The sequence below is a fragment of the Macaca thibetana genome, chromosome 9 (assembly GCF_024542745.1).
Source record: "Macaca thibetana thibetana isolate TM-01 chromosome 9, ASM2454274v1, whole genome shotgun sequence".
NCBI classification, from domain to species: Eukaryota; Metazoa; Chordata; class Mammalia; order Primates; family Cercopithecidae; genus Macaca; species Macaca thibetana.
This window is the reverse complement of record NC_065586.1, coordinates 126,117,515-126,141,375: the sequence shown is the minus strand read 5'-3', so window position 1 is coordinate 126,141,375 and position 23,861 is coordinate 126,117,515. Positions and strand designations below refer to the sequence as shown.

The following is a 23,861-nucleotide window of genomic DNA, read 5'->3' as shown; positions in this document are numbered from 1 at the left end:
AGCGATTCTCCTTCCTTAGCCTCCTGAGTAGCTGGAATTACAGGCACGTACCACCACGCCCAGCTAATTTTTGTATGTTTAGTAGCGACGGGGTTTCACCATGTTGGCCAGGCTGGTCTCGAACTCCTGATCTCAGGTGATCCACCCACCTTGGCCTCCCAAAGTGCTGGGATTACAGGCATGAGCCACTGCACCTGGCCAGCTCCTTTGGTATTTTAGTTTGCTGTATATTTGCTTAACTCATATGGTAGCTCACGTATTAACACATGTAATACATATGCTTAATCCAGTGTGTTTGATGTTGAAGAGTGTGCCATTTTCTTGCTTTGCTGACTGAAGAGAGTATGTGGTACTTTTCTGTTGAAGAGGTCAGAGAACCATGCATCTTCTCTATTCTCCATCCTCCTGTTGAGCCCAGAGTGCAAGCTGCCAGCATGGCCGAGCCCCACCGGCGGCAGAGCGGGCTCTGCTCACCCTGCTCCCTGTTCTCTGGCTCTGCTGTATGTTTCTGGGGGCTTTGGGGAAATGTCCCCTGTCCGGTTTGTATAAGGGCTGGCTCTTCTCAGCACAGAAACCAAGGCTTTGAATCTCATCTCTGGCAAACTGTTAGGTCTTCAACCTCCTATCCCTTAATAGACACTTCATTCATTAAGCTCACTTTGAACCATCACCTCCAATAAAGGAAGAAGTCCCCTCCAACAAATGGTTGGTCTTGCCTCCTCAAGACAGGCAGCGAGGCTGCCTGAGACCTGTGGCAGCTTCGTGTGTTTCTATCATTGAGGCAGCACCATCCCTGCTTGCTATTTTAATTTAGCATCCTTTGAAACAGCGTCTATTTCTCGGCCACGCTCCTGCTTCACCTTTCTCTGATAAGGATGCTGGTCACTTGGTCTATTCTAGTTATTGTTATGTAATGGGGTCTTTGTGTATACTTAGGATTTTCATTTCATTCATATAGTGCAAGTGTCTTTTTAGCTTGGCGTAAGTCTTCATCTGCCTTTGCGAAGGCTGACAGATCTTCTCGTTCAACATAAGCAGCCCTAGATATAAATGCCTCTGTGGCAGTCATTTTTCTTTGTCCAGGCCAATCCATGACAACTGAACTATTTGCCAAGTAAGTGTATAGATCAATATCGTATGTGGTCAGCTCTCAATAATCCACAGTAAGTGACAGAAAATATGAATAAATTAATTCACTCTGCTGGCTGAGTGCCACTGAGGCGTCATCCTCACGTTCCCTAGTGGAACCCACGCTCTGCTTGCCTCGGTGGCAGATTATGGCTTGGCTCTCCTTTCTCCTACTACAGGCTGTGGGGACCCTGGCCCTTCAGTCCCCTGCGCCCCTTGAATGTCAGCTTATCATTGCAGATAATCACAAGTCTGCTGACCTTCATGTGCCAAGGGTCATTCAGCCACACAGAAAAGGTGTAGAATATAGTTTCATAAGTGTTGTAAATTTCATCCAGAAAGTACAGGTTCTCATTCATATTCATGCATGCCTGTTTGCTTTCCTTTTGAGTAAGTCCCATGTTATTGAGAAAAGAGGAAGGGAAATAATATTATTGCTATTAGCCGACTGTGGTGTTACTGATGGGGGAAAATTGAAACTTGTAAAATTATGTGGGGAATACTTAATATTTCCACTTTTCCCCTTTAATCCAGATGATTGAAAGTTGACAGCAAACCAGTTTTAACATAATACACCTCCTTTTGCACTGTAAGGATTGAGCAGATCCTGAATAACCAGAGACTGAAAGCCTTGGTCTTAGTTCTTCAAACTGTCATCCAACTAAGGTGAAGGCATAGAAGGCTGCATTATTTGCAAAAGTCCTAAAGATGATTAATATGATTGCTGTAATATATGGCAGAATAAGGATTGAATATATTTTGATATGCTACAAATCAAATACATATTCCATGGAAATCAGATTTAACTAGTGTGCACAGGAGAGCCTACAGTTAAATTAAAAGAAGAAAAAGAGGAAGACAATAACAACTTAATAAGCTCCAGGAACGGGAGACTACGTTTGTGTGGAGAAGCCAAGGAGGCTGCACGGGAGGGGAACTCACATGGACCTGTGTGTGATGTGGTTGCTGGGGCTGTTAACCTAGTGTAGGTTTCTCCTGTGGAAACACAGTGGCCAGTTCTTGGCAAGTGGTGATTCTACTCCGCTAGTTACATGGCATTGAAAGTATTTTGCATGGTTTATTTTAAGCAGGATATTGGCAATTTAGAAACACTGGAGTAGGGTGTCTAGGATATGAAGAGTCTGAAGAACATCTCTGAAATGGAATAATGAGAGAGACTAGGGATGTCTGGTTGGAGAGAACAAGCCTCCAAAGTGTCTGAGAATGATCATCAAATATGTGAATGTTTATCTCATACACAAGTGGCTTTGTTTATTTTATGTTGCTCAAAGGGGAATAATTAGAAACAGTAGGTTGAGGTTGTGAGAAGGCGGTTTGGTTTAGATCAGTATTTCTCTCACATTAGGGATGCAAGTATATATTTTTTTCATCTTAAAAAACTTGTTATTTTGAAATAGTTTTAGACATACAGAAACGTTGCAAAAACATAGTATAGAGAGTTCATATACATCCTTCACTTAAGCTTGTTAATGATCTTAGTATAGTTAGCAAGCCATGAAATTAAAGTTGGTGTGGTACTGTTAACTATAGACCTTATTCCAGTTTTACCAGTTTTTCCACTAATATCCTTTTTCTGTTGCAAGATCTAACCTAGGATCCCACATTACATTTAGTTGTTGTGTTTCCTTCCTCTCTTCCAATCTGTGACACTTTGGCCGTCTTTTAGGACCTCGACACTTAGTGATTATTGGTTAGTTATTTTGTTGTCCCACATTTTCTTATGATTAGAGTCAGGGTGTGCGTTTTTGGCATGAGTACTGCAGAAGTGATGTTGTGCCATCTTGGTACATTGTGTGGAGGAGGTTCATGGTTTTGTGTCCCATTACTGCTGTTGTTCACCTTGTCACTTGATTACGATGGTTTTATCCACTGTAAAGTTACTATTTTTCTCTTTATAATTAATATGAATCTTGGGGAAGATAGTTTGAGACTGTGCAAACATCAATTTCTCCTTAAACTGTTGCCTCCTGATTTTAGCATCTATTATTAGATCTTGCCCACAATAATTTTTACTGTGATATTTACTTAATGCATGTCCCTCTTTCCTTTTGCTTTTATTAATTAGAATTCAACTATAAGGAAGTCCTATCCCTTCTTACCTATTTATTTCCTCAATTATTTTTGATATGGGTAGACTAATAGGCATTTACATTCTTCTGTGGATTATCCAGTGCTGTTTTTATTTTATTGCTTAAATCATTCCAGCTTTGGCCAATAGGAAGTCCTTCCTTTGACATGGCCTCATTTTACAAGAACTTTCTAAGTTTTTGGCCCATAAAGTGTTTCAGGCTCATCTTCTATTTTCCCTGCTGCTTCCCTGAATCAGCTGCTTCCCATGGAGTCCAGATTCCTTTTATGGGAAAATGGTATTTAGAAACCAATTTCTAGGTGCTAAGTGTAATCTTGCTACTAGGATGCCATTGTCCTTAGTGGACACAGCTAGGATATATATACATATGTGTGTGTTTGTGTATATGTGTATATCACCCCCACACACAGTAACCCACACATACATATCTTTATATATTTCTATATCTCTGTCTGGATATGTATTAAAAATTCTAATCCAACACTACTGGGTTCATTGTAGCCTCTCCCTTTTCTGTATTTGTAGCTTATTTCTTCAACAGTGAGAAACTTAGCTCTTATTATTTACGATGTATTTACTTACTTATCCAGTGCCAATAAAGTAATTTCAAAATTGCTAACCCTGTAATAAACACATTTATTAGCTAGAGTACAGCATTTCTATACAGTGCTTTTTGTCTTTATTTAGACTTTGATTTTCCAGTCAAAATAGTTTTTTTTTTTTTTTTTTTTTTTTTTGAGACAGAGCCTCGCTCTGTTGCCCAGGTTGGAGTGCAGTGGCGTGATCTCGGCTCACTGCAGCCTTGACCTCCCAGGTTCAAGCAATTCTTCTGCCTCAGCCTCCCTAGTAGCTGGGACTACAGGCGCCTGCCACCACACCTGGCTAATATTTTTGTTGTGTATTTTTAGTAGAGATAGGGTTTTACCATATTGGCCAGGCTAGTCTCAAACTCCTGACCTTGTGATCTGCTTGCCTTGGCCTGCCAAAGTGCTGGGATTACAGGCATGAGCTACCACACCTGGCCCAAAATAGTATTTTTTAAAGTTATTTGGGGTAGTTGTTTTCAGTGTGGCTGTGTTACTTATTTGTAATGTAGTTAGGTTCATTATTTTTGTATTCCACTTGGGTTCCCCTCCCTCGATGTCCTGGTTTACTTAGATTTTTCCCTTCCTTTTTGGCATGTGAAATGTTACTCTGGTGCTTCAATGCAGAGCTATATGCTCCTCTTCATTTCTGTTCCCATGCCACCCTTTTCCCCAAACCTTTCGTACCCACTGTCTATAGGAAAGCAGTCTCTTTCATTTCTCAAATATCCTTCCTGTATTTCTTTTGCAGAAATGAGCAGATAGTGTCTATTTTCTTATAACCTCTTCTTTCTTACACAAAGGATGGCATATTATAGATACTCTTTTGCACTTTATGTTTTTCACTTAACAATGTTTTCTGGAAATCACTGTAGACCAGTTCATGGAAATCTTCCTCTTCCTTTTCTCAGTTGCATAGTACTTCATTGCTTAGAAGTACCATAGTTTATCTAACCACTCTCCGGTGTAGGGGCATTTAGGTTGTTTCCAATATATTGCACTATTGAAGAACTCTGTGCAAATGTGCTTTTTTCCCCACATTGTTGGAGGTGTATGTTTAGGGTAGATTCTAGAGTTGTAATTGCTGGGTTAAAAACTGTGCATATAGCTTTGTTAGGTATTGCCAAATTTCCCTGCATTAATTTGCATTCTCACCAGCAAAGTGGGAGGTGCCTGTTTTCCTGAAGCCTCACCAACAGGGGCTATATCACATTCTACAATTTTTGCCCTTCTGATGATACATGATATCTTGATGTTATCTTAATTTGTATTCTTTAAATATGAGTGCGTTTGAACACTGTTTTCATGTTTGAGGACCATTTTAATAGCTTTTGTAAATTGTTTATGTCTTTTCTCCATTTATCTTTCAGGTTTTTGGTCCTTTGTCAGTCAGCTTTTGTAATAGTTTCTTATATTCAGGTTATTTACCCTTTTTCTGTGATATATGTTGCAAACATTTTTCTTCCTTTTTTATCAGTTATCTCTTGATGTTGTTTAGGATTTTTTTGTTTGTTTGGCCCTACAGAAGTTTTTATTTTCATATAGTAAAACTTATCAATCTTGATTTTCTTGCCTCTGTATTTTGAATCATATTTATTGCCTCTGTATTTGAATCAGTTAGAAAATCTTTCCCTACACCAAGATTAGAGAATTCACTCATATTTTCTCCTAGGAATTGCATAGATCTTTATAATTAGACCTTTTGCATTCAGGTCCCTGATGCATCTGGTTTGGTTTTGTATGTGGTTGTATTAGTCTGTTTTCATGCTGCTGATAAAGACATACTGGAGACTGGGTAATTTATTTAAAAAAAAAAAAAAAAAAAGTTTAATGGACTCAAAGTTCCATGTGCCTGGGGAGGCCTCACAATCATTGCAGGTGAAAGGCACATCTTACATGGCAGCAGACATGAGAGAGAATGAGAACCAAGCTAAAGGGGAGCCCCTTATAAAAACATCAGATGAGACTTATTCACTAACACGAGGACAGTATCGGGGAACCGCCACCATGATTCAATTATCCCCTAGTGGGTCCCTCCCACAACATGTGGGAATTATAGGAGCTACAATTCAAGATGAGATTTGGGTAGGGACACAGCCAAACCATGTCATGGTGTGAGGTGCAGATCTAAATTTCTTTTCTCCAAATGTTTCCAAGTTGTCCCAGCACCGTATATTAAAAAGTGCATCCTGCTGGGCACAGTGGCTCATGCCTATAATCCCAGCAATTTGGGAGGCCAAGATGGGAGGATTACTTGAGGCCAGGAGTGTGAGACCAGCCTGGTCAACATAGTGATACCTTATCTCTTAAAAAAAAATGAAAATTATATATGTAAATATGAAAAGTCCATCCTTATCACAGTGATTTGAAGCCAAACTTTCATATATATTTTGATTTCTATGTGGACTTTTAATGCTACCACACTGGTCTGTTTGTCTCCTTGTGTGCCACCGTGTTTAATTATGGAGTCTCTATGGTTTGTTTTCATGTCCAGGAGTTGTTTCATTTTTTTCTTCAGGGTTTTCCTAGCTCTTCTTGCTTATTTGTTTTTCATTGTGACCATTAGTATCAACTAATGTAACTCTGTAAAATAGTTTACTGGGATTTTTACTGGGATTATATTGAATTTACAAATTAATTTAGGGAGAACTGTCATCTTTATAATGCTGGGTTATCCTATCCAATAATTGGGGATGTCTTTTCTCTTGTTCATATCTACTTTAGTGTCTTTCAAGAATGTCTTACATTCTTCTTGTATAGATTTTGTGAAATTCTTGTTAAATTTGTTCCTATTTAATCCTTGTTGCAATTATTTTAAATTTTTCTCTGATTATTATTTTGTATTTGAAAGCTATTGATTTTTGTATGTTAATTCTGTATTAGTGAATTCTTTTATTGTTTGAGTTAGTTTTATCATTGATTCTCTGGGGATTTCCAGATATGTATGGTTATCAACTGCAAATAGAAGTGGTTTTACTACTTTACCCCTTCTTATAATGCTGATTGATTTCTCACGTCTCAGTATATTGGGTAATACCTCTCATACAATGTTGAACAGAAACAGAGACAGTGAGCATCTTTGCCCTGTTCCTGATAGTAGTAGAAATGCTATTAGTTTTTCCTCATTTAGTAATGAATTAAGGAATGTGTATTTTATTAATTTAACAGTATAACCCTCAATTCCTGTGTTCTTTAACTTTTATCATAAATAAGTTTTAAATTTTGTTAAAGGATTTTTCAGAATCTATGGAGGTCATCACACTATTTCCTTATGTTTATTAATATAGTACATTATATTAAGAGTTTTCTAATATTTTGAATATCTTAGACCTCATTCATATTTTTACATCGATATTGAGCAATTGATTGGTGCATAATTGTATTTTCTTGTTCTTTCTGTCTGGTTTATCAGTGTTACATTTGCTTCATTAAAGGAGACAGTGTGCTAGAATCTTCTTCATAGAGCATTGGCATTACCTGGCCTTTGAAGGTTTGGGAGAATTCCCCTGGGAAACCATGTGGTCCTGGGGCTTCTTGTGGGTAGTCACTTAATAACTCTTTCTGTTTCTTCTGGGAAATTATCAGTTTAAACTTTCTAACTCTAATGGGATCAGTTTTGGTAATCAGACTATCCTTAGGAAGTTATCAGTTACATCTACATTTTTCAAATTCACTTGCATAGAGGTCTGTGAAATAGTCCCTTAAGATTTTTAGAATTTCTTGTTTCATTGGTTATTTCCCCTGGGTCCTTTCTTATTTTCTACTTTTGTATTCACTCCTCCTTTTTCTTGAGTAACTTAACTAGTGGTTTGTCTACTTTTTTTCCCTCTAAAAACCAGGATTTATATTTGTACATTAGATCTACTGTTTTTCTGTTCTCCACCTCATTAATTTTATCTTATCTATTCTTTTTTTCTCATTAATTTTAGCTTTTTCCTTCATGTTTTCTTTGTGTATTATTTTGGTTTGCTTTCTTGTTCTTTTCCTAGTTTTTATGAGCTGGGAATTACTATTGTTATTATTTGTTTTTTGAGACAGTCTCGCTCTGTTACCCAGGGTAGAGTGCAGTGGCATGATCTCAGCTCCCTTCAGCCTCAGCCTTCTGGGCTCAATCTTCCCGCCTCAGCCTCCTGAATAGTTGGGACTACAGGTGCACCACCATGCCTGGCTAATTTTTATATTTTTTGGTAGAGACAGGGTTTCACCATGTTGCCCAGGTTGGTCTCAAACTCCTGGCCTCAAGCGATCTGCCTGCCTTAGCCTCCCAAAGTGCTGGAATTACAGGCGTGAGCCACCGTGCCTGGCTGGGAATTATTAACTTTCATTCTTTCATTTTTATTGATAAAAGTGTCAGTGCAATGAATTTTTCTCTGATTACTGTTTTAAATGTATTTCATGGATTCTGATATGTAGTGTTTTCATTGTAATTATTTTTAAAAAATTCTTTCCTCTCAGTTGGTGACCTAAGAAATAATAAGACTCTTAAATTTCCAGGTGGAAGTGCCTTTCCATGTTTTTGTTTTTGTTAATTATTGATAGTTTATTGCATTATAATCAGAAAGTATTGGTTACATTTCTACCCTATGGAAATCATGGTTTTTTCCTTTAATGCCATCAGTGGTGACTGTGCTGTGGGTTCTTGAGAGGAATGTGTATACTCTGTTATCAGGGTATACTCTGTTATCAGGGTACAGAGTTCAATATATATGTCCATAAGGTCAACCTTTGTTGATTATGTTGTTTAGATCTATCTCCTGACTTGTTTTCTGTATACTTGCTCTGCCTTGTACCGAGAATGGTGTATGAAACCTCCTATTATTAGTATGTTTCTAACAGCGTTTGTTCACATCTCCTGTAGTCTTTGTTTGATAAAGGTTTTGGTTATATTATTCGGCTCATAGTGTTCATGAGCATTCTGTCTTCACTGTGTACTGTGGCTTTTAGCGTTAAAAAAAAAGTCCTTGGTTGTATTCACACTTTGGAGCTTGTGTTCTATGTGATCTGCTCCTGCTCTCTTTTTGTTTTTATTTCTCTAGTATACTTTGGTCCATCCTTTTTATTTGTAGCCTTTCAGAATCACTTGATTTTAAGTGCGTCCCTTGTATACAGTGTATAGTTGGGTCTTGTTCTTTTAAAATTTTGGATGTAGAAGGATTTGTATTTTCTAGTGATTATTTGTGTTTAAACCTATTTAATATCCTTAGGTTCCCTGTTTTATTATTTAACCCTTCATTGTCCAATTCTCAGTTTTTTTCAGCATCAGTTAATACTCACCTATTGCTTATACAATAATGAACTATACAATAATGAGAACTCTTCTCTCTTCCTTTTCCTTCATCTCCCATTTTTAATGCATCATTTCTAGTCATAAGGTTTCTATATTGTATAAATGCATTAAGTGAAAAAAGTTCATTAAGAATATATTAAATAATAATAGCACAGATCATAAACACATTTTGCAAAAGTCATAAAGGTGATTTGCAAGTGGCTGAAGAAGTTGGGGAGATGCCAGTGTACTATGCAGTGTGTTCTGAAATCGGGGCTGTCCAGCAGCGGGGCCTCTTGGGCTGGCTGCCAGGGCTCCTGGCATGGATTGCTGGCCCTGGGCCAGGGTGGCCTCCATGACTGTTTACAGAGGTCCTCCTGCCTCTGAAACTCTGTGTCAGTTACAACATTGTTACTCTAAACATAGAGAAAGTCTTGGGACTTTCAAACCGAGTACTTTTTTTCTTTAGCATTAGAGGATTCCTTTTGTAATTATTTTCTTTAGTTCACATAGTAGTAAAAACCAAATGCTAACTTTCCCAAAGGTTATCAGTTACGGACTGTGTGTGCAACCTTTGAAATAAATAAAATTAATTTGCTCTTCAGTGCCAGTGAGACAGAGAAGTAGTCACATGTGAATTATTCATATTGTATTAAGAAAGTATGTAATTTGATACTAAGCAAAAGCATATAACTAGTTTCTTGAATAAAATTTATGGGTTTTGCACATTTTCAATATCAATAAACCAGTCACCAAGTTTATTACAAGAGTTTCAGCCAAAATTATTTGAAGTGACTATTTTAAATGTATAAAGCTAAGTAAATATCAGGCAATGCAAGAAATAATGAGGTTAAATGTAATTGATGATTGTTATTCTGAAAAGATAAAGTTTAAAATCATCTCCTCAAATGCCCTATAAAGTTTTCCAGCTCCACAGGGTTCTGTATTTGCAGCTGAAGTTTTCTGAAAGCAAATTCAATTAGAGTGTTGTGTGCTTTATGAGACCATCTCAAGTGAAATTTCGTTTGTTTCAGAAACGGGCATGCAGGAGATTCGAAGCCAGTGGGCACGAGTGTGGCTGCCACCCGGTGAACGCCTGTGTCCTGGCATCGTGGGGCCCAGAGGACCGGGAGCCTCCCTCAAGAGGCTGCCCCCCAGCACCGAGGCCAGAGAGTAGCCAGGGGAGGCTAAGTACAGGGGTATGTTCCTGTTCCCACCAAACTAGTTGTGAGCATGTTGAAATATTTTAATAGAAAGTGTAAATAATCATTGTTCTGATATATCTGCAACTGTGATTTGTTAAATAGATTTCTCAGAATGGTGGAAGGAGCTCAGCCCAGCCTTGCCCAAGATGTATTGCAGGGGAATCTGTAAGTGCATTAACCTTCTTGCTGTGACATAAAAGATAGACTTCTTCTTAAATATTAGATCCATAAAACAAAGTTAATAAAAACTGCAATTACGTTTCTGAAGAATGAGGAACATAAATAAAAAGGTGAAAATTGATTTAAGCTTTTCTTAGCATTCTATCAGTATACAAACTAATTTGTGTCCAGCTTCAGATTGGAAATAGAAATTGCAAATACATTTAAAATTCCTTCTAAAAAACAGGGTTTAGGGAAGGGACAAGGCCATTGGATTTGGTTAAAATAGAGAATCATTTAAGGACATCTTGGAGAAAAGATCTTTCTCATTTAATTTTCCAAATAGGAATCACCATTGCGTTTTTCTTTTCCCTGTTTATGCTTTTCTTCCATGTTTCTGTCATAAACTTCACATAAATCACAGATTTCAGAAGGGAACACAGTGTTCACATCATTAATTCAAAGTAAAGGGAGGTCAGAAACTGCCAGAGTCAGATTCTCAGTCTCTTCTATTGGGCAGAATATCATAAAGTATATATTAGCATAATAATACCTTTGTTATTAATTTTGAACTTACTCCAAGAACAAGTTAATATGTCTTTGATAACCTCTATAATTCTTGGGTTTCTTTAATTTTAAATTTGAAATCTTAATATTGCAATAAAATAGAATTATATTTAAATTCCACCTAGAAACCAGGAATTTGTGTGTGTGTGTATGTGTATTTCTGAGATTGCCCCCTAAAGATCTTTAGAGAAATGTATTGCTGTTTTTGATAAGCAAAAGATTGAGTCAATAAATTATGGAGATCCTCAATTGACATACTGTAAGCTACTGTGTTTTACAATGATAAGCACTGATTTTGTTTCAAACAAAGACCTAAAACCATGACAGCCATCACCATGTCTGATGACAGGGTGAACCTCTAATTGTCTGAATTCCTTAGACAAATATGAAAACAAAGTTTAGTATGAAACTCATTCCATGAAGGTATACTTTGCTACTTTTTGTACTCTCTTTAGAAAAATTTTCATAGGTTATGTTGCATTCTATGGTGTAATTCTGAACAATGGTGAAATTAAAGATCCGGCAACTTGAATTTAGTATGTTTAGGTTGATTCACATAGCTGTTAAATATACCCTAGAATACAAATGAATAATGCTTACTTTGAGAATCATGCCTCCATTGGGGTTGAATTCCTTGTTTGCCAATGACTGACTGGTGCCTTCTTTGTCCCCCCCACCCCGTTTCCATGGAATGTATCTTTCACATCCCCCCGTCTGTTGGAAGCAAACACTTGGAATGTAGCACAGATTCTTAATGCTTTGAGAGCTTGTGTTCTGGCATGAATGGCTTAAAGAAAAAAAAATTTAGTTCCAGCAACTGATTGGATCATTTTGGCTAATATTCTGTTTGAACAACAGTACCTATTTGATTAGGGTTTTTCCTTTCTTTATAATTCCCCAAGCTTGCCTCTGTTATGTTTCGTAGGAAATGAATCTATGAGCAGAAAACCTTCATTGATATGTAAATATCTTTTTTTTTTTGTTAATACTCAATATTCTTTTCATCTAAATTTCAGAAACTGACTTTAAAAAATCAGTTTCCTTTTATTTGTAGTTATTCTCAATAAAATTTCACCCAGGCTTGGGCGTTTTAATATTTACACCCACTATTTCTGAAAGTCTAATGTAAATAAAGATTGAAATGTGAATTTGAAAAGTCACACCTCTTGATATTTGAACAGACTATAGCTGCATATATCTTCTTCTTCTAATAATATGGCTAGTTTCTCTCCTAAGCTTTTAAAATAATAAGACACTATTTTTGTATTATAAAACATCAAAAGGTTCAGTGTTAAATAAAAAGCAAATAGTATTTTTAGCAATGAAAGATCCCTGGGAGTTGTGCTTAACAATAAATCACCAATGGGGCAAAATTCCAAATTTCAGAAGACTTTATTAAACTTGCGGTTCCATTCACAAATGCCTGCTTACACGTGGACCTGCCCGCTCTCCTGTGATGCCCGTAGGCGGTTCAGAATGGTTCTCTTGGTCAGAGAGAAGCCAAGGTGATGTCAGGGGTAGTTTGTGTGAAATTCCTAATGGGAAGCTTACATGTGATTCTGAGTTAATTTGGTGGCTTTTCTCCAGTAAGCTCCTTTGCATCCTGAATTCTCTAGTGTATTTTTGACCTTAGTAGGATGTCAGCTGATCTGATCTGTTCTGCTCTGAATTCTCAGTATAGCCGTCTGAGCTTGGTGGTCCTTCTGTTCCTAAGCTTTTCCTTATGTTTATGATTGAGTTGTTTCTTACACATATAGGGTTTTGACATTTCCCATATGCAAGAGTTTCCTCGGCAGACCTCTTCAACCTCATTTTCCAAGTTTGCATTTCGGTCTATTTCTGTTGACCCATTCTGGCGCATCGTAACCATTGTTACAATGGTTCAGGAGTGGCTGAGGGGGTTTCTTATAGTAATTACCGTTAGGGTTCACCTCCTGCTGTATGTTATTATTTAGGAGCATCGCCTCGTAGCCCTGTATCACCCTGCTCTTGTTATCGATGATCGAAATGAATGTGGTGAGACCTGATCTTGCTGCATCCAGGGCATCTGCTCCTGCCCAGGGTCAGGCTGCTTGCTCTCGCTGTTGTGCACTGTCTGGGGCTGCAAGTCCTGTAGAGGATGATTGCCATCACTAGGAGGCTTCCTTTCCTGCCACCACTGGCTCCCACGCTGCAGCCCAGGTGACTACCTGGGCTGCAGGCTTCCTTTCCCGGATCTGCACGGCTGGCTTGTACCCAGGCCACACAGTAACCAAGTGTAAAATGGAAATGAAGCTGCTCCTTGCAAATTCAAAGCAATTAAGTGAAAACTTAGGGGGCTGCCAGAGGTCTCCAAAATAATCAAAAAAAGGTACATGAAAAAGGGAGGAAGGCTTATAAGGCAGAACACTGTAGAAAGGATTTAGGATATTGGTTGAGGGGAGACGTGATGGTATTTCCTCAGCACCGTGTTTTCCTAGAGGTCTCTGGTCTCTGATGTTTTGTAGTCTCTCAGTGCTGGAATCCTCTGGAGAAGGGCCCACCCTCGGATCTTATTGGATCACTGGTCAGCCGTTGCCTGTTTTTTTCTCAGCTCTGACCCCCTTTCTCTGCCCCTCCTCTGTGTTGTGGAGACTGTGTTTCCCAGACTCCTTTGCTTCTGACTTCTGGGAGAATCCAGCCAACGTGAGGCATTGGTGGGACACAGGAATGCTGGGGAGAAGGAGGAGGAGGCCAGAGCATTTCTTTCTCTCTCTCTCTCAGTCCTCCCCCGGGACTCAGCTCCTGCAGAGCAGTCCCTCTCGGCCCAGCTCCTGCGAGGTCCACTTCCTCCTCACTTTGTCCTCCTGGTGAGTGTTTGGCTCCTGTACTAGTCCATTTTCATATCACTATAAAGGACTACCTGGTGCCTGTAATCCCAGCTTGGGAGGCTGAGGCAGGAAAATCGCTTGAACCTGGGAGGTGGAGGTTGCAGTGAACCAAGATTGCGTCATTGCACTCCAGCCTGGGTGACACATGAGACTCCATCTAAAAAAAAAAAAAACTACCTGAGACTGGATAATTTATAAAGAAAAGAGGTCTAGTTGACTCACAGTTCCACAGGCTGTACAGGAAGTATGGCTGGGAGGCCTCAGGAAACTTACAATCCTGGTGGAAGGTGATGGGGAAGCAAGCATGCCTTACCATGGCAGCAGGAGACAGACAGCCAGAGGGGAAGTGCCACACACTTTCAAACAACCGATCTCATGAGAACTCACTATCACAAGAACAGCAAGGGGAAGTCTGCCCCCATGATCCAGTTACCTCCCACCAGCTCCCCTCTAATACGTGTGGAGTACAATTCGAGATGAGATTTGGGTGGGGACACAGAGCCGAACCATATCAGCTCCCCCATTTGGCTTCTCATCGCTTCCATCATTTGTGTAGCCAAATCCTGTTACAGTCCCTCTGTTTGAAATATACCTAGATTGGTTTCTGTTTTCTTACCTGTGCTAATCAGCTAATGAATGGACAGACTCTCCTGGGGAGAAAAGTTGCTGTTTCTAACAGAGGTCCCTGGGCCTTTGTTGTCCCCTGCAAGGGCTCAGTCAGTAGTCCGCAAGCTTGGCACTCCAGAGTGCTGGCAGGGCTGATCCCGGTGATAAGCCACATGAGTCTCGAGAGCCTGGACATGAAATTTCAAAATACAGTCAGGCCCTTCAATGTTGCCCATCACTAATGCTCCTTCACTCCCTTTTATCTGTGGTTATTGGTTTTTATTGCTCAAACGGGTAGGGAGTTACCACTGAAAAGCCAGCATGCAAAACATGGTGTTTCCTGGTGCCATGGAGCCTCTGGTCCCATGTTGATTCTGGATACCAGCGTTGTCATTAGCCTAATCTTTTTTTTTTTTTTCATTGAGGGCAAATAGCAAGGGAGCAGTCTTAATTAGCCTCCGTATTATTCACTTTTTGACGCTGAAATCTATTGCCTGACAACATTTGTGTGTGTGTGGTGTATATGGTGTGTGTGCATGTGTGTGTCTATGTACATATGTAGTGCATGTGCACGTCTGTGTGTGTGGAGTCAGGCAATGTAGGAGTAGAAATTGAGGGCAGGGGAAGGGAGGTGTTTGGTCCAAACCTATTGTTTTGGTTCAGTTTTCCCTTGTAGGGACAGCAGGAGGAGCCAAAGTATGATTATTCTGATTCTAAATGGATGCATTTTTTTCTTTGTATTGCTTTTTATCTCCAAATTGGTGACCTTTAAAATACTTCTGTTTATTTTGTTTACATATCTGTACATTATTGGTCACTGCTTTCTACATCTACATCATCTATAAATACTGCACTAGAACAGGAAGGCTTGGAACCCATTGATCTCTGCCCTCCTCCAGTGCCTGCGGTGACAGCTGAGAACGCTGCCTGTGCTTGCTATGGCGGGTCCGAGTGTCAAGCTGGGGTCGGGGCCGAAGATGGAAATGTAACGTTCTGACATGGATGAACAGAGATCGATGCGCAGTGCCCTGCTCTTTGTGTCCTGTCTCGGCCACAGCTGATAGCAAGCATCCTTGTCAGTTCTTTCTTCTGTCCTGAGAGAAGAAAACACAATCATGGAGGGATCAACGGGAACTTCATTGATCATTCTGTAAGAATCAAGTTGTGCTCCATGCATTTCTCCCCCCAGGTTTGTCAAGGATCCCGGAGTTCATTGGTCTAACCCTGTCAATTTACAGATAAGGAAAGTGAGGTCCCCAGGTGCTAAGCGGTTGGCCTGCCACGCAGCGTCGTTGATGGGGAGGCAGGGGCCTGAGCACTCGGCTGGGAGCCCCCTCTGCTTTCTGCTCTTTTGGCTGATCAGTGTGTTTGCAGTTAGCATGCCGGCGTCACTCCCTCACACTGGTGGCCCAGCGTCAGGCTCGAACACCCTCTGAGAAGTGTGGCGGTGATAGTGCAGGTTTTTGTGGATTTTCATCCCCAGACACAGTGAGAAGCTCTTGGCTAAGACACAGGGCTGATTTACTCACACTGTGAGGGAATAAGCTGGGAATGGAAGAGTCTGGCTGTGTCAGTATAGCCAAATATGAATCCCAGAATAGACGGGTCTGAATAGACCACTGACAGAATCTTCAGACTTAGCTTCTAGCAGTAGCTGACAGTTTCTCTGGAATACGGCTATTGAAAAACTACCTTTAAAAAAATTTTAACTGTTACTTAGGTCATTTTCTGGTGCTAAAGGAGCTGAGGGGCTTCAGATGACTAGAAGAAAAAAGACAAAAGTTCAATTTAGACTTCCTACAGACATGTTAGATCAAACCAACACAGATGTGTCCCCCTCCTGCTGCAGAGACTCAGGGTAGACGCTGATAAAAAACACACAGCTGATCATGTAATAGGCAAAGAGAGAAAGCAAAGGTAGAGCCGTTGGGACCAACACACTCTTTAGTGGACCATTACTGGGTCTGGGTACTTGTTGGGTTTGGTCCTAGAATGCACCCAGGGCTGGGAACTGGAATGCTCATGTCCAGAGATAGATGTGGTTTTGGCCTAACAGAGGTGTGGGAGCTAGAATTTGGATCCTTGCATGAAGTTTAGAGGCTCGAAGATCTGATTATACCCTAAAAGGGGACTGGAAATTACAATACCAGGCTTTGCGTGGGTGTGGGCTCCAAGCTTATTTTATCTCAATCGTATAGGAACCAAAAGTAGAAGCCCTGCCATAAAAACAGTTGCAGCCCATTGAAGTCCTGAAGGCCTTGGGTGGCAGCAGATGCAGAACTGTCCTGTAGGCATGGCTCCACCACCCAGTGCGTAGGAGATTTGGAGATAAAACAACCCCCACTAAGGATAAGATCACAATAGAAAAATAAGCACATAAACAAATCTACTACCATGGTGAGAAGAGGGGTCAGGAAATAAACAGTAGAATCAAAATCTCCAAGAATCTGAAATAATAGAAGAACCTGAAGTTGGATATAAAGTACGGGCACACCTCATTTTATTGCACTTCACTTTATTGTGCTTTGACGATATTGTGGTTTTTATTCATTGAAGATTTGTGGCAACCTTGCATTGAACAAGTCTGTTTGGTGCCATTTTCCCAAAAGCATATCCTCACCTCATGCTTCTGTGTCAACATTTTTAAACAACAAAGTATTTTTAAATTAAGGTGTGTACATATTTTTAGGCAGAATGTTGTTTGCACACTTAATAGACTACAAGCATATTGTAAACAAAACTTTTATGTGCACTGAGAAACCAAAACATTTGTGTGACTCACTTTATTGCAGTGTTCTGCAACCAAGCCTGCAATGTCTCTGAGGTATCCTGTAGTTATTTTACAAAATGATTAAAGAAGAAATCAAGCCATAATAAGAAAGGAAGGCAGTTTGAAAAAAATATTGAACGATTTTTTTAAAAAGAACTAAAAGTGCATGATATGTTCACTGAAGTTTTTTTAAAAAGTCATCAGATTAGACACAGTTAAAGACAGAATTCATGAATTAGAAGATAGAGCTGGATAAATCCCCCAAGCATAGCAAGGGAGATAAGAAGATGGAAAGTATAAAAGTGTAATTAGGAGTCATAGAGGAAAGAATGAGAAGGCCCATTAGGAAATCCAGAAGGAAGAACTTTAGAGAATGTGTGAGTAGAATAGTTGAAAAGATAATGGCTGAGAATTTTCCAGAATTGAAGAAAGGCATATGTGGTCAAACAATTTCGAAGTAGAATAACAAGCAAGGGAAATTATCCATCAGCTATCAAGATATATTACAAAGCTGTGACCATTAAGACAATGTATTACTGGCCCAAGCGTAGATTAACCAATGAAATAAAATTGAGATATTTAAACATGCATATATGGCAGTTTGAAGGCATTATAAATTAGATTTACATAGACCTATAAATTGTGCCAGGGTAATTAGTTATCCATATATGAGGAAAGATAAAATTAGATCTCTGCCCCACACAAAATTCTAGGAGTTGGGAGGTGGGGGTGGGAGTTAATAAGAACCTATATATGAAAAAAAAACTTTAAAATTGTTAGTAGAAAATATAGAATATGACGGCCAGGCACGGTGGCTCATGCCTATAATCCCAGCACTTTGGGAGGCCAAGGTGGGCAGATCACCTGAGGTTGGAAGTTGAAGACCAGCCTGACCAACATGGAGAATCCACGTCTCTACTGAAAATACAAAATTAGCCAGGCGTAGTGGTGCATGCCTGTAGTCCCAGCTACTCAGGAGGCTGAGGCAGGAGAATCGCTTGAACCCGGGAGGTAGAGGTTGCAGTGAGCCAAGATCACACCATCGCACTCCAGCCTGGGCAACAAGAGCAAAACTCTTGTCTCAAAAAAAAAAAAAAAAAAAAAAAAAGAAAAAGAAAATATAGAATATGACTACATATATTGACATGCTACATATCAGAATTCCTTCATCATTGTCTAAGAAAAGCTCTTTGCAGGAAAGATATTTACAGTGCACAAAACATAAAGATGGGTGTCTTGAATAAATATGCAAATCAGTCCAGTAAATAAGTGGGCAAAGTATATGACCTGGCAGTTCAGAGAAAAGGAAACTCAGAATGGCCAATAAATATAAATAGGTGTTCAACTCACTAGTAATTTAAAGACTTGCAAATTAAAACATCAAATTAGCAAAAATAAAAATGGTGCTATAAGTGTGGGTCAGGTTGTAGAGTAAAAGGACACGTTCACTTCCTCAGAAGCCATGTAAATGGGTAAAGCTTATGGTGTGCATTTCTGGTGAGCTAGAAGATATAGTCCTAGGTGTATATCCTAGTTGATGCCCAAGAAAGTGTATACAAAATATTTGTTGTATTTGGGAGGCTGAGGCGGGCAGATCACTTAAGGTCAGGAGTTTGAGACCAGCCTGGCCAATATGATGAAACCCCATCTCTACTAAAAACACAAAAACATTAGCTGGGCGTGGCGCATGCCTGTAGTCCTAGCTACTCAGGAGGCTGAGGCAGGAGAATCACTTGAGCCTGTGAGGTGGAGGTTGCAGTGAGCCAAGATCCCACCACTGCACTCCAGCCTGGGTGATGGAGCAAGACTCTGTCTCAGAACAAAACAAAATATTTGTTGTAGCACTGTTAGCGTAAGAAAAGCCAGAAACAACCTAAATGTTCATTAATAGAATGGATAAATGAATTGCAACATATTTACTCAATGAAATGTTATAGAGAGCAGTGAAAATGGATCAAATGGATAAAAAAGGAAATTACAGAAGGATCTATGTAGAATGATGCTATCTAGATACAATTTTAAGTGTGGGAAACTGATATATATGTACTAAAGGAATAAAAACATTAGTGAGAGTGGTAAACAACTTCGAAATAAGAGAGTTATTTCCACTGAGTGGAAGGGCTCAGGGTGCAGTGTTTTGGTGATATCTAATGTTTTATCTCCTAAGTTATGTGATGGTTCATGAGTGTTTGCTATATTGTTGTCTGTACCTTTTTTCGTATGTCTGAAGAATCACGATGAGTCTTGGGCGTGATGTATCCACACATAGATAGTTCATAATGACACTGGAGGACATCAAAGGCAGAGAAACATCTGTAGAGCTGCTAGAGAGAAATTACTGGCCAAGCATGAAGGGATGAGAATTTGACAACAGATCTCTCATTAGTAGCAATAGATGCCAGAAGACCTTGGAATACATCTTGGAGATGCTAAGGGACTGCACTGTGACATGCATGTGGACAGGCTGCACTAGGTCTAGGGCTGCAATGGCCACTGCAGTGGGGTTCCTCTCCCCACCCCAGAAGATTCAGTTACAAAAACTGACTCAAGAACAGAGAAGAGAATCAGGTCAGTAACAATGGAAGAATCTGGGAATGTTATCAAAAAGCTACCATTGCAGGGATTTTACAGATTTTAAAAACCCTATATGAAAGAACACATGGATGATTTAACATTAGGAAAACGATCACATTGTCTGATCAGAGGGAAAAAGAGATCATCTATTAGATGCAGAAACAGCATACAGTCAGATGCTAATCCCATTCATGATACATGTTTAAAAACTCCACAAAACAGAAATAGAAGGCTTTCTTCTGCTAAAAATTAAGGACGTGATACTTAGTGGAAGCATCTGTGTTGAAGAGAAAAGGACGAGGATGCTATTAGCGCTTCTGCTTGGTGTGCTAGGGCTCCTAGCTGGCATAATGTGATAAGAAAAAGAAACAATGGGCATAAGAATTAGAAAGAGAAAAATCTAAATTGTTATTTCCAGATGGCATAATTATCTACATAGAATATCCAAGGCTGACCACAGTGACTCATGCTTATAATCCCAGCACTTTGGGAGGCTGAGACAGGAGGATCGCCTGAGCCCAGTAGTTAGAGGCTGCAGTGAGCTATGATTATGCCACTGTACTCCCTCCCAGGCGGCAGGGTGAGACCCCATCTCTTAAAAAAAAGATGTCCGGAAAATCTGCAGATAGACTGCTAGAACTAATATCCAGCAAGGTGGTTGAATATAAGATGAACACACAAAAATAGATAGACTCTTATTTACTGGTAACACTCAATTAGAAGAACAAAACTCCATTCACATGGTTGCAGCATGAGGATGTAAGTTGCTATCTAGTGTTCTGTATTTCATCTTGAAGGACTCCCTTCAGCATTTCTTGTAAGGCAAGTCTTCTAGCGACAGATTTTCTGTTTTTTGTTTTTTTTTTTTTAAATCTGGGGATGTCTTCATTTCTCTATCATTATAATTTCAATGTCATTTGGTTTTGTTGGACATCGAGGAAAGGCGTGTATGGCCACATGGTTTTGAACTAGAGTAACAGGTGCTGACAGTCTTTCTCCTGGCGCTTGGAATATGTCATCTCGCTGCCTCTCCCTCCAGGATGTCTGATGAGAAATCAGCTGTTAGTATCACTGAGGCTCACTTGCACGTGGTATGTCGCTTCTCCCTTTCTGTGTGCAAGATTCTTTGGTTCTAGATCATTTTATTATGATGTGTCTAGGTGTGGATCCCTTTGGGTTGATGCTAGTGGAAGTTAATTGAGTTTCTTGTATATGTAGATTAATGTTTTCAAATCAAATCTGCAAAGTCTTTGGCCATTATTTTAAAAAATATTCTTTCTGCCCTTTCTCCGTGTCCTTTTCCTTTGAGACTCCCGCTGACGGGTGTGTTGGGACACCTGATGGTGCTGCACAGTCTCTTCAAAGCCCTGTTCATTTTCCTTCGCTTTTTTTTTTTTCTGTTCCTCAAACTGGATAATCTCGATTGATTTCATGTTCACTGGTTCTTCCTTCTGCTTGCTTAAATCTGCTGTTGAGCCCCTTTAATGAATTTTTAATTTCACTTATACTTCTAAACTGTAGAACTTCTGTTTATATGTATAAAATTCTCTCTTTATGGATGATTATCTATTTGGTGAGACATCATTCTCCTTTCCTTTAATTCTTAATCATGATCTTTTTTTGTTTTTTGAGATGGAGTTTCGCTCTTGTTGCCCAGGCTGGAGTGCAGTGGTGTTATCTCAGCTCACTGCAACCTCTGCCTCCCAGGTTCAAGCGATTCTCCTGCCCCAGCCACCCAAGTAGTTGGGATTACAGGTGTGCACCACCACGCCCGGCTACTTTTGTATTTTTAGTAGAGACAGGGTTTCACCGTGTTGATTGCTGGTCTCAAACTCCTGACCTCAAGTGATCCACTCGCCTCAGCCTCCCAAAGTGCTGGGATTACAGGTGTGAGCCACCGTGCCTGGCCATGACCTTCTTTAGTTCTTTGACCATATTTAAAATGGCTGAGGTGAAGTCTCTGTCTGGTAAGTTCATTTCTGGACTTTGTGTTCTGTTTGCCCCTCCAGGTCAGATCCACTGCCCACCTTTCCCGGCATCTGCACAGGAGGCCAGCCTGTATGGCTTACATCGGGGGGTGCCTGGGCTCTCCCACTTCCCTTTGGGCTCAGCCTCTAGGGGTATTTGGGACAGGCAACAGGAGACTGGAGAGCGAGGGCAGGGTATGTGGCCATGTCCCCTGGCCAGTGTCTGCTCCTCTGAAGGAGCCGGCAGCATGTGGCACCTCCTCCTCCCAGGTTCTGGCAGCCGCTGCTGCCCTTTATCCCTTGGCTCTGGCCCCTGCACTGTCCCTCGCGGCTCCCAGGCAACTTTGTGATGAATCCTTTTGTAATAACCCCTTTGTGAGGTCTCCTGTTCGCCCCTGTATCTGTTTCCTGTTGGGGCTATGACTGGTATAGAAGGGTGCATGCCCACTTTCGAGTGTTGACGCCTCCAAGAAGGAAGAGAGGAAGATGAGGCAAGGGTGTGACAGGTGTCCATCGGCACAGGGCACCGCAGGTGCTCTAAAGACATTTCACCATACAAAGATGCGTGCCGGCAAAGACGGATGATTGGCTTAGAGGTCCAAGCTTTTACTGTAGGCCTTTGAAGAATTATCTTGAGAAGGGACAGTGTTTTGTGGCGGTAAAGATGAATATGCTGTTAAAGGAAGAAAAAATGACTCCTCTGGCAGATGGTAATGGCAGGAATCATCAACATCTTTAACCCACAGAGAGCTGCTGTCATTCTGTCACACAGGTACTCGGGGAGAAGCGGAGAGCTAGCCACAGCCAGGGCTCTGCCCATGAAGGAAAAATGGCTTCAGCAAAAAGGGTAGGAGATGTGGGGTGCAGTTCTCTCTTCCCCCAGTCTACAGAGATGACTTGCAGCTAGATGTACCGGAGGTGCAGGCATCAATCTTGGTGTTTCACGTGATGGTCCCAGATGGAGTGAGGTGTATTCCTGTTGGCTCTGCTGTCCTTGCTGGCTCCACAGAAAGGTCATGGAGACCCCAGCGAGGAAGGCTTCCAGAAAGGAAAGGGGGACATTTTGAGGGAGTTCATGCATGGTGGCAAACCCCGTAAAGAAGCCATTGCAGTGAGAGATGAAAGAAGGGCTGAGGCCACACACGTGTGCCGCAAGGGTGCAGAGGAGAAGGCGCTGGGCAGCAGGTGCAGCCAGAAGCAGCTGGCCCTGGCCCCTTTTCATCCCAGGGTTAGAAGCAAATAAAAACTCCCTCTTAAACGTCGTTCTCTTGCTCCGTGGAACTGTGTTTTACCAAAAGTGGAAAAGGGTTTTTCCATTATTGCTGATCCAATGACTTCAAGCCTGACCAAACAGGAGGCAAGGCATTTTAATTGTCCACAGTAAGACTCACAGTCGAGGCACAATGAGCCTGAAGCTCCTCATCAGACCTGCCTCCGGTGGCTGGTGTGGGCCATCTGTGAGTCCCAGAGTCCGAGGACTTGAGGTCCCACTGGCCCAGCCCCGGTCTAGATTGGGGTCAGTACGAGGCTTCTCTTTGGGTGTCACTGGGGGCTGCTTGCTTTGAGAGAGACAGAGACAAACTGGGACGTGTCAAGAAGAGAGAGTAGGATTATGTGAGGGCTTGAGATCATGCCAGGGCAGAAGGTTTAAACGAGCGATTTCTAAAGGTTCTTTTGTGTCTAAGAGAGAGTAGAATGATGCGGGGGCTTGAGATCGCACCAGGGCAGAAGGGTTAAAGAGCAATTTCTAAAGCTTCCTTTGTGTCTAAGATTCTGGGTCTTGGCCAGATGCATTGGCTCACACCTGTAATCCCAAGACTTTGGGAGGCTGAGGCGAGTGGATCGCCTGAGGCCAGGAGTTCTAGACCAGCTTGACAACATGATGAAACCCTGTCTCTACCAAAAAAAAAAAAAGCCAGGTGTGGCGGCAAGCACCTATATAGTCCCAGCTACTCAGGAGGCTGAGATGGGAGGATCTCTTGAGCCCAGGAGGCTGAGGCTGCAGTGAGCCATCATTGTGACACTGCACTCCAGCCTGGGTGACAGAGCCAGGCCCTGTCTCAAAAAAAAAAAAAA

General features: G+C 40.8%; 2 protein-coding genes across 3 annotated transcripts in view; one reads left to right on the top strand and one right to left on the bottom strand.

The window, feature by feature from the left end:
- Nucleotides 1-23,861, bottom strand: part of GLRX3 (glutaredoxin 3) — a 240,940-nt gene that overhangs the window by 88,517 nt on the left and 128,562 nt on the right. The window lies entirely within an intron of this gene.
- C9H10orf143 (chromosome 9 C10orf143 homolog) overlaps nucleotides 1-23,861 on the top strand; it is a 48,297-nt gene that overhangs the window by 22,696 nt on the left and 1,740 nt on the right. For both annotated transcript variants that reach the window (XM_050804471.1, XM_050804470.1), the window contains exons 2-3: nucleotides 10,123-10,287; nucleotides 10,396-10,458. In XM_050804471.1, the coding sequence (XP_050660428.1) occupies nucleotides 10,123-10,287; nucleotides 10,396-10,458 (228 nt within the window). The remainder of the gene's footprint in view (nucleotides 1-10,122; nucleotides 10,288-10,395; nucleotides 10,459-23,861) is intronic.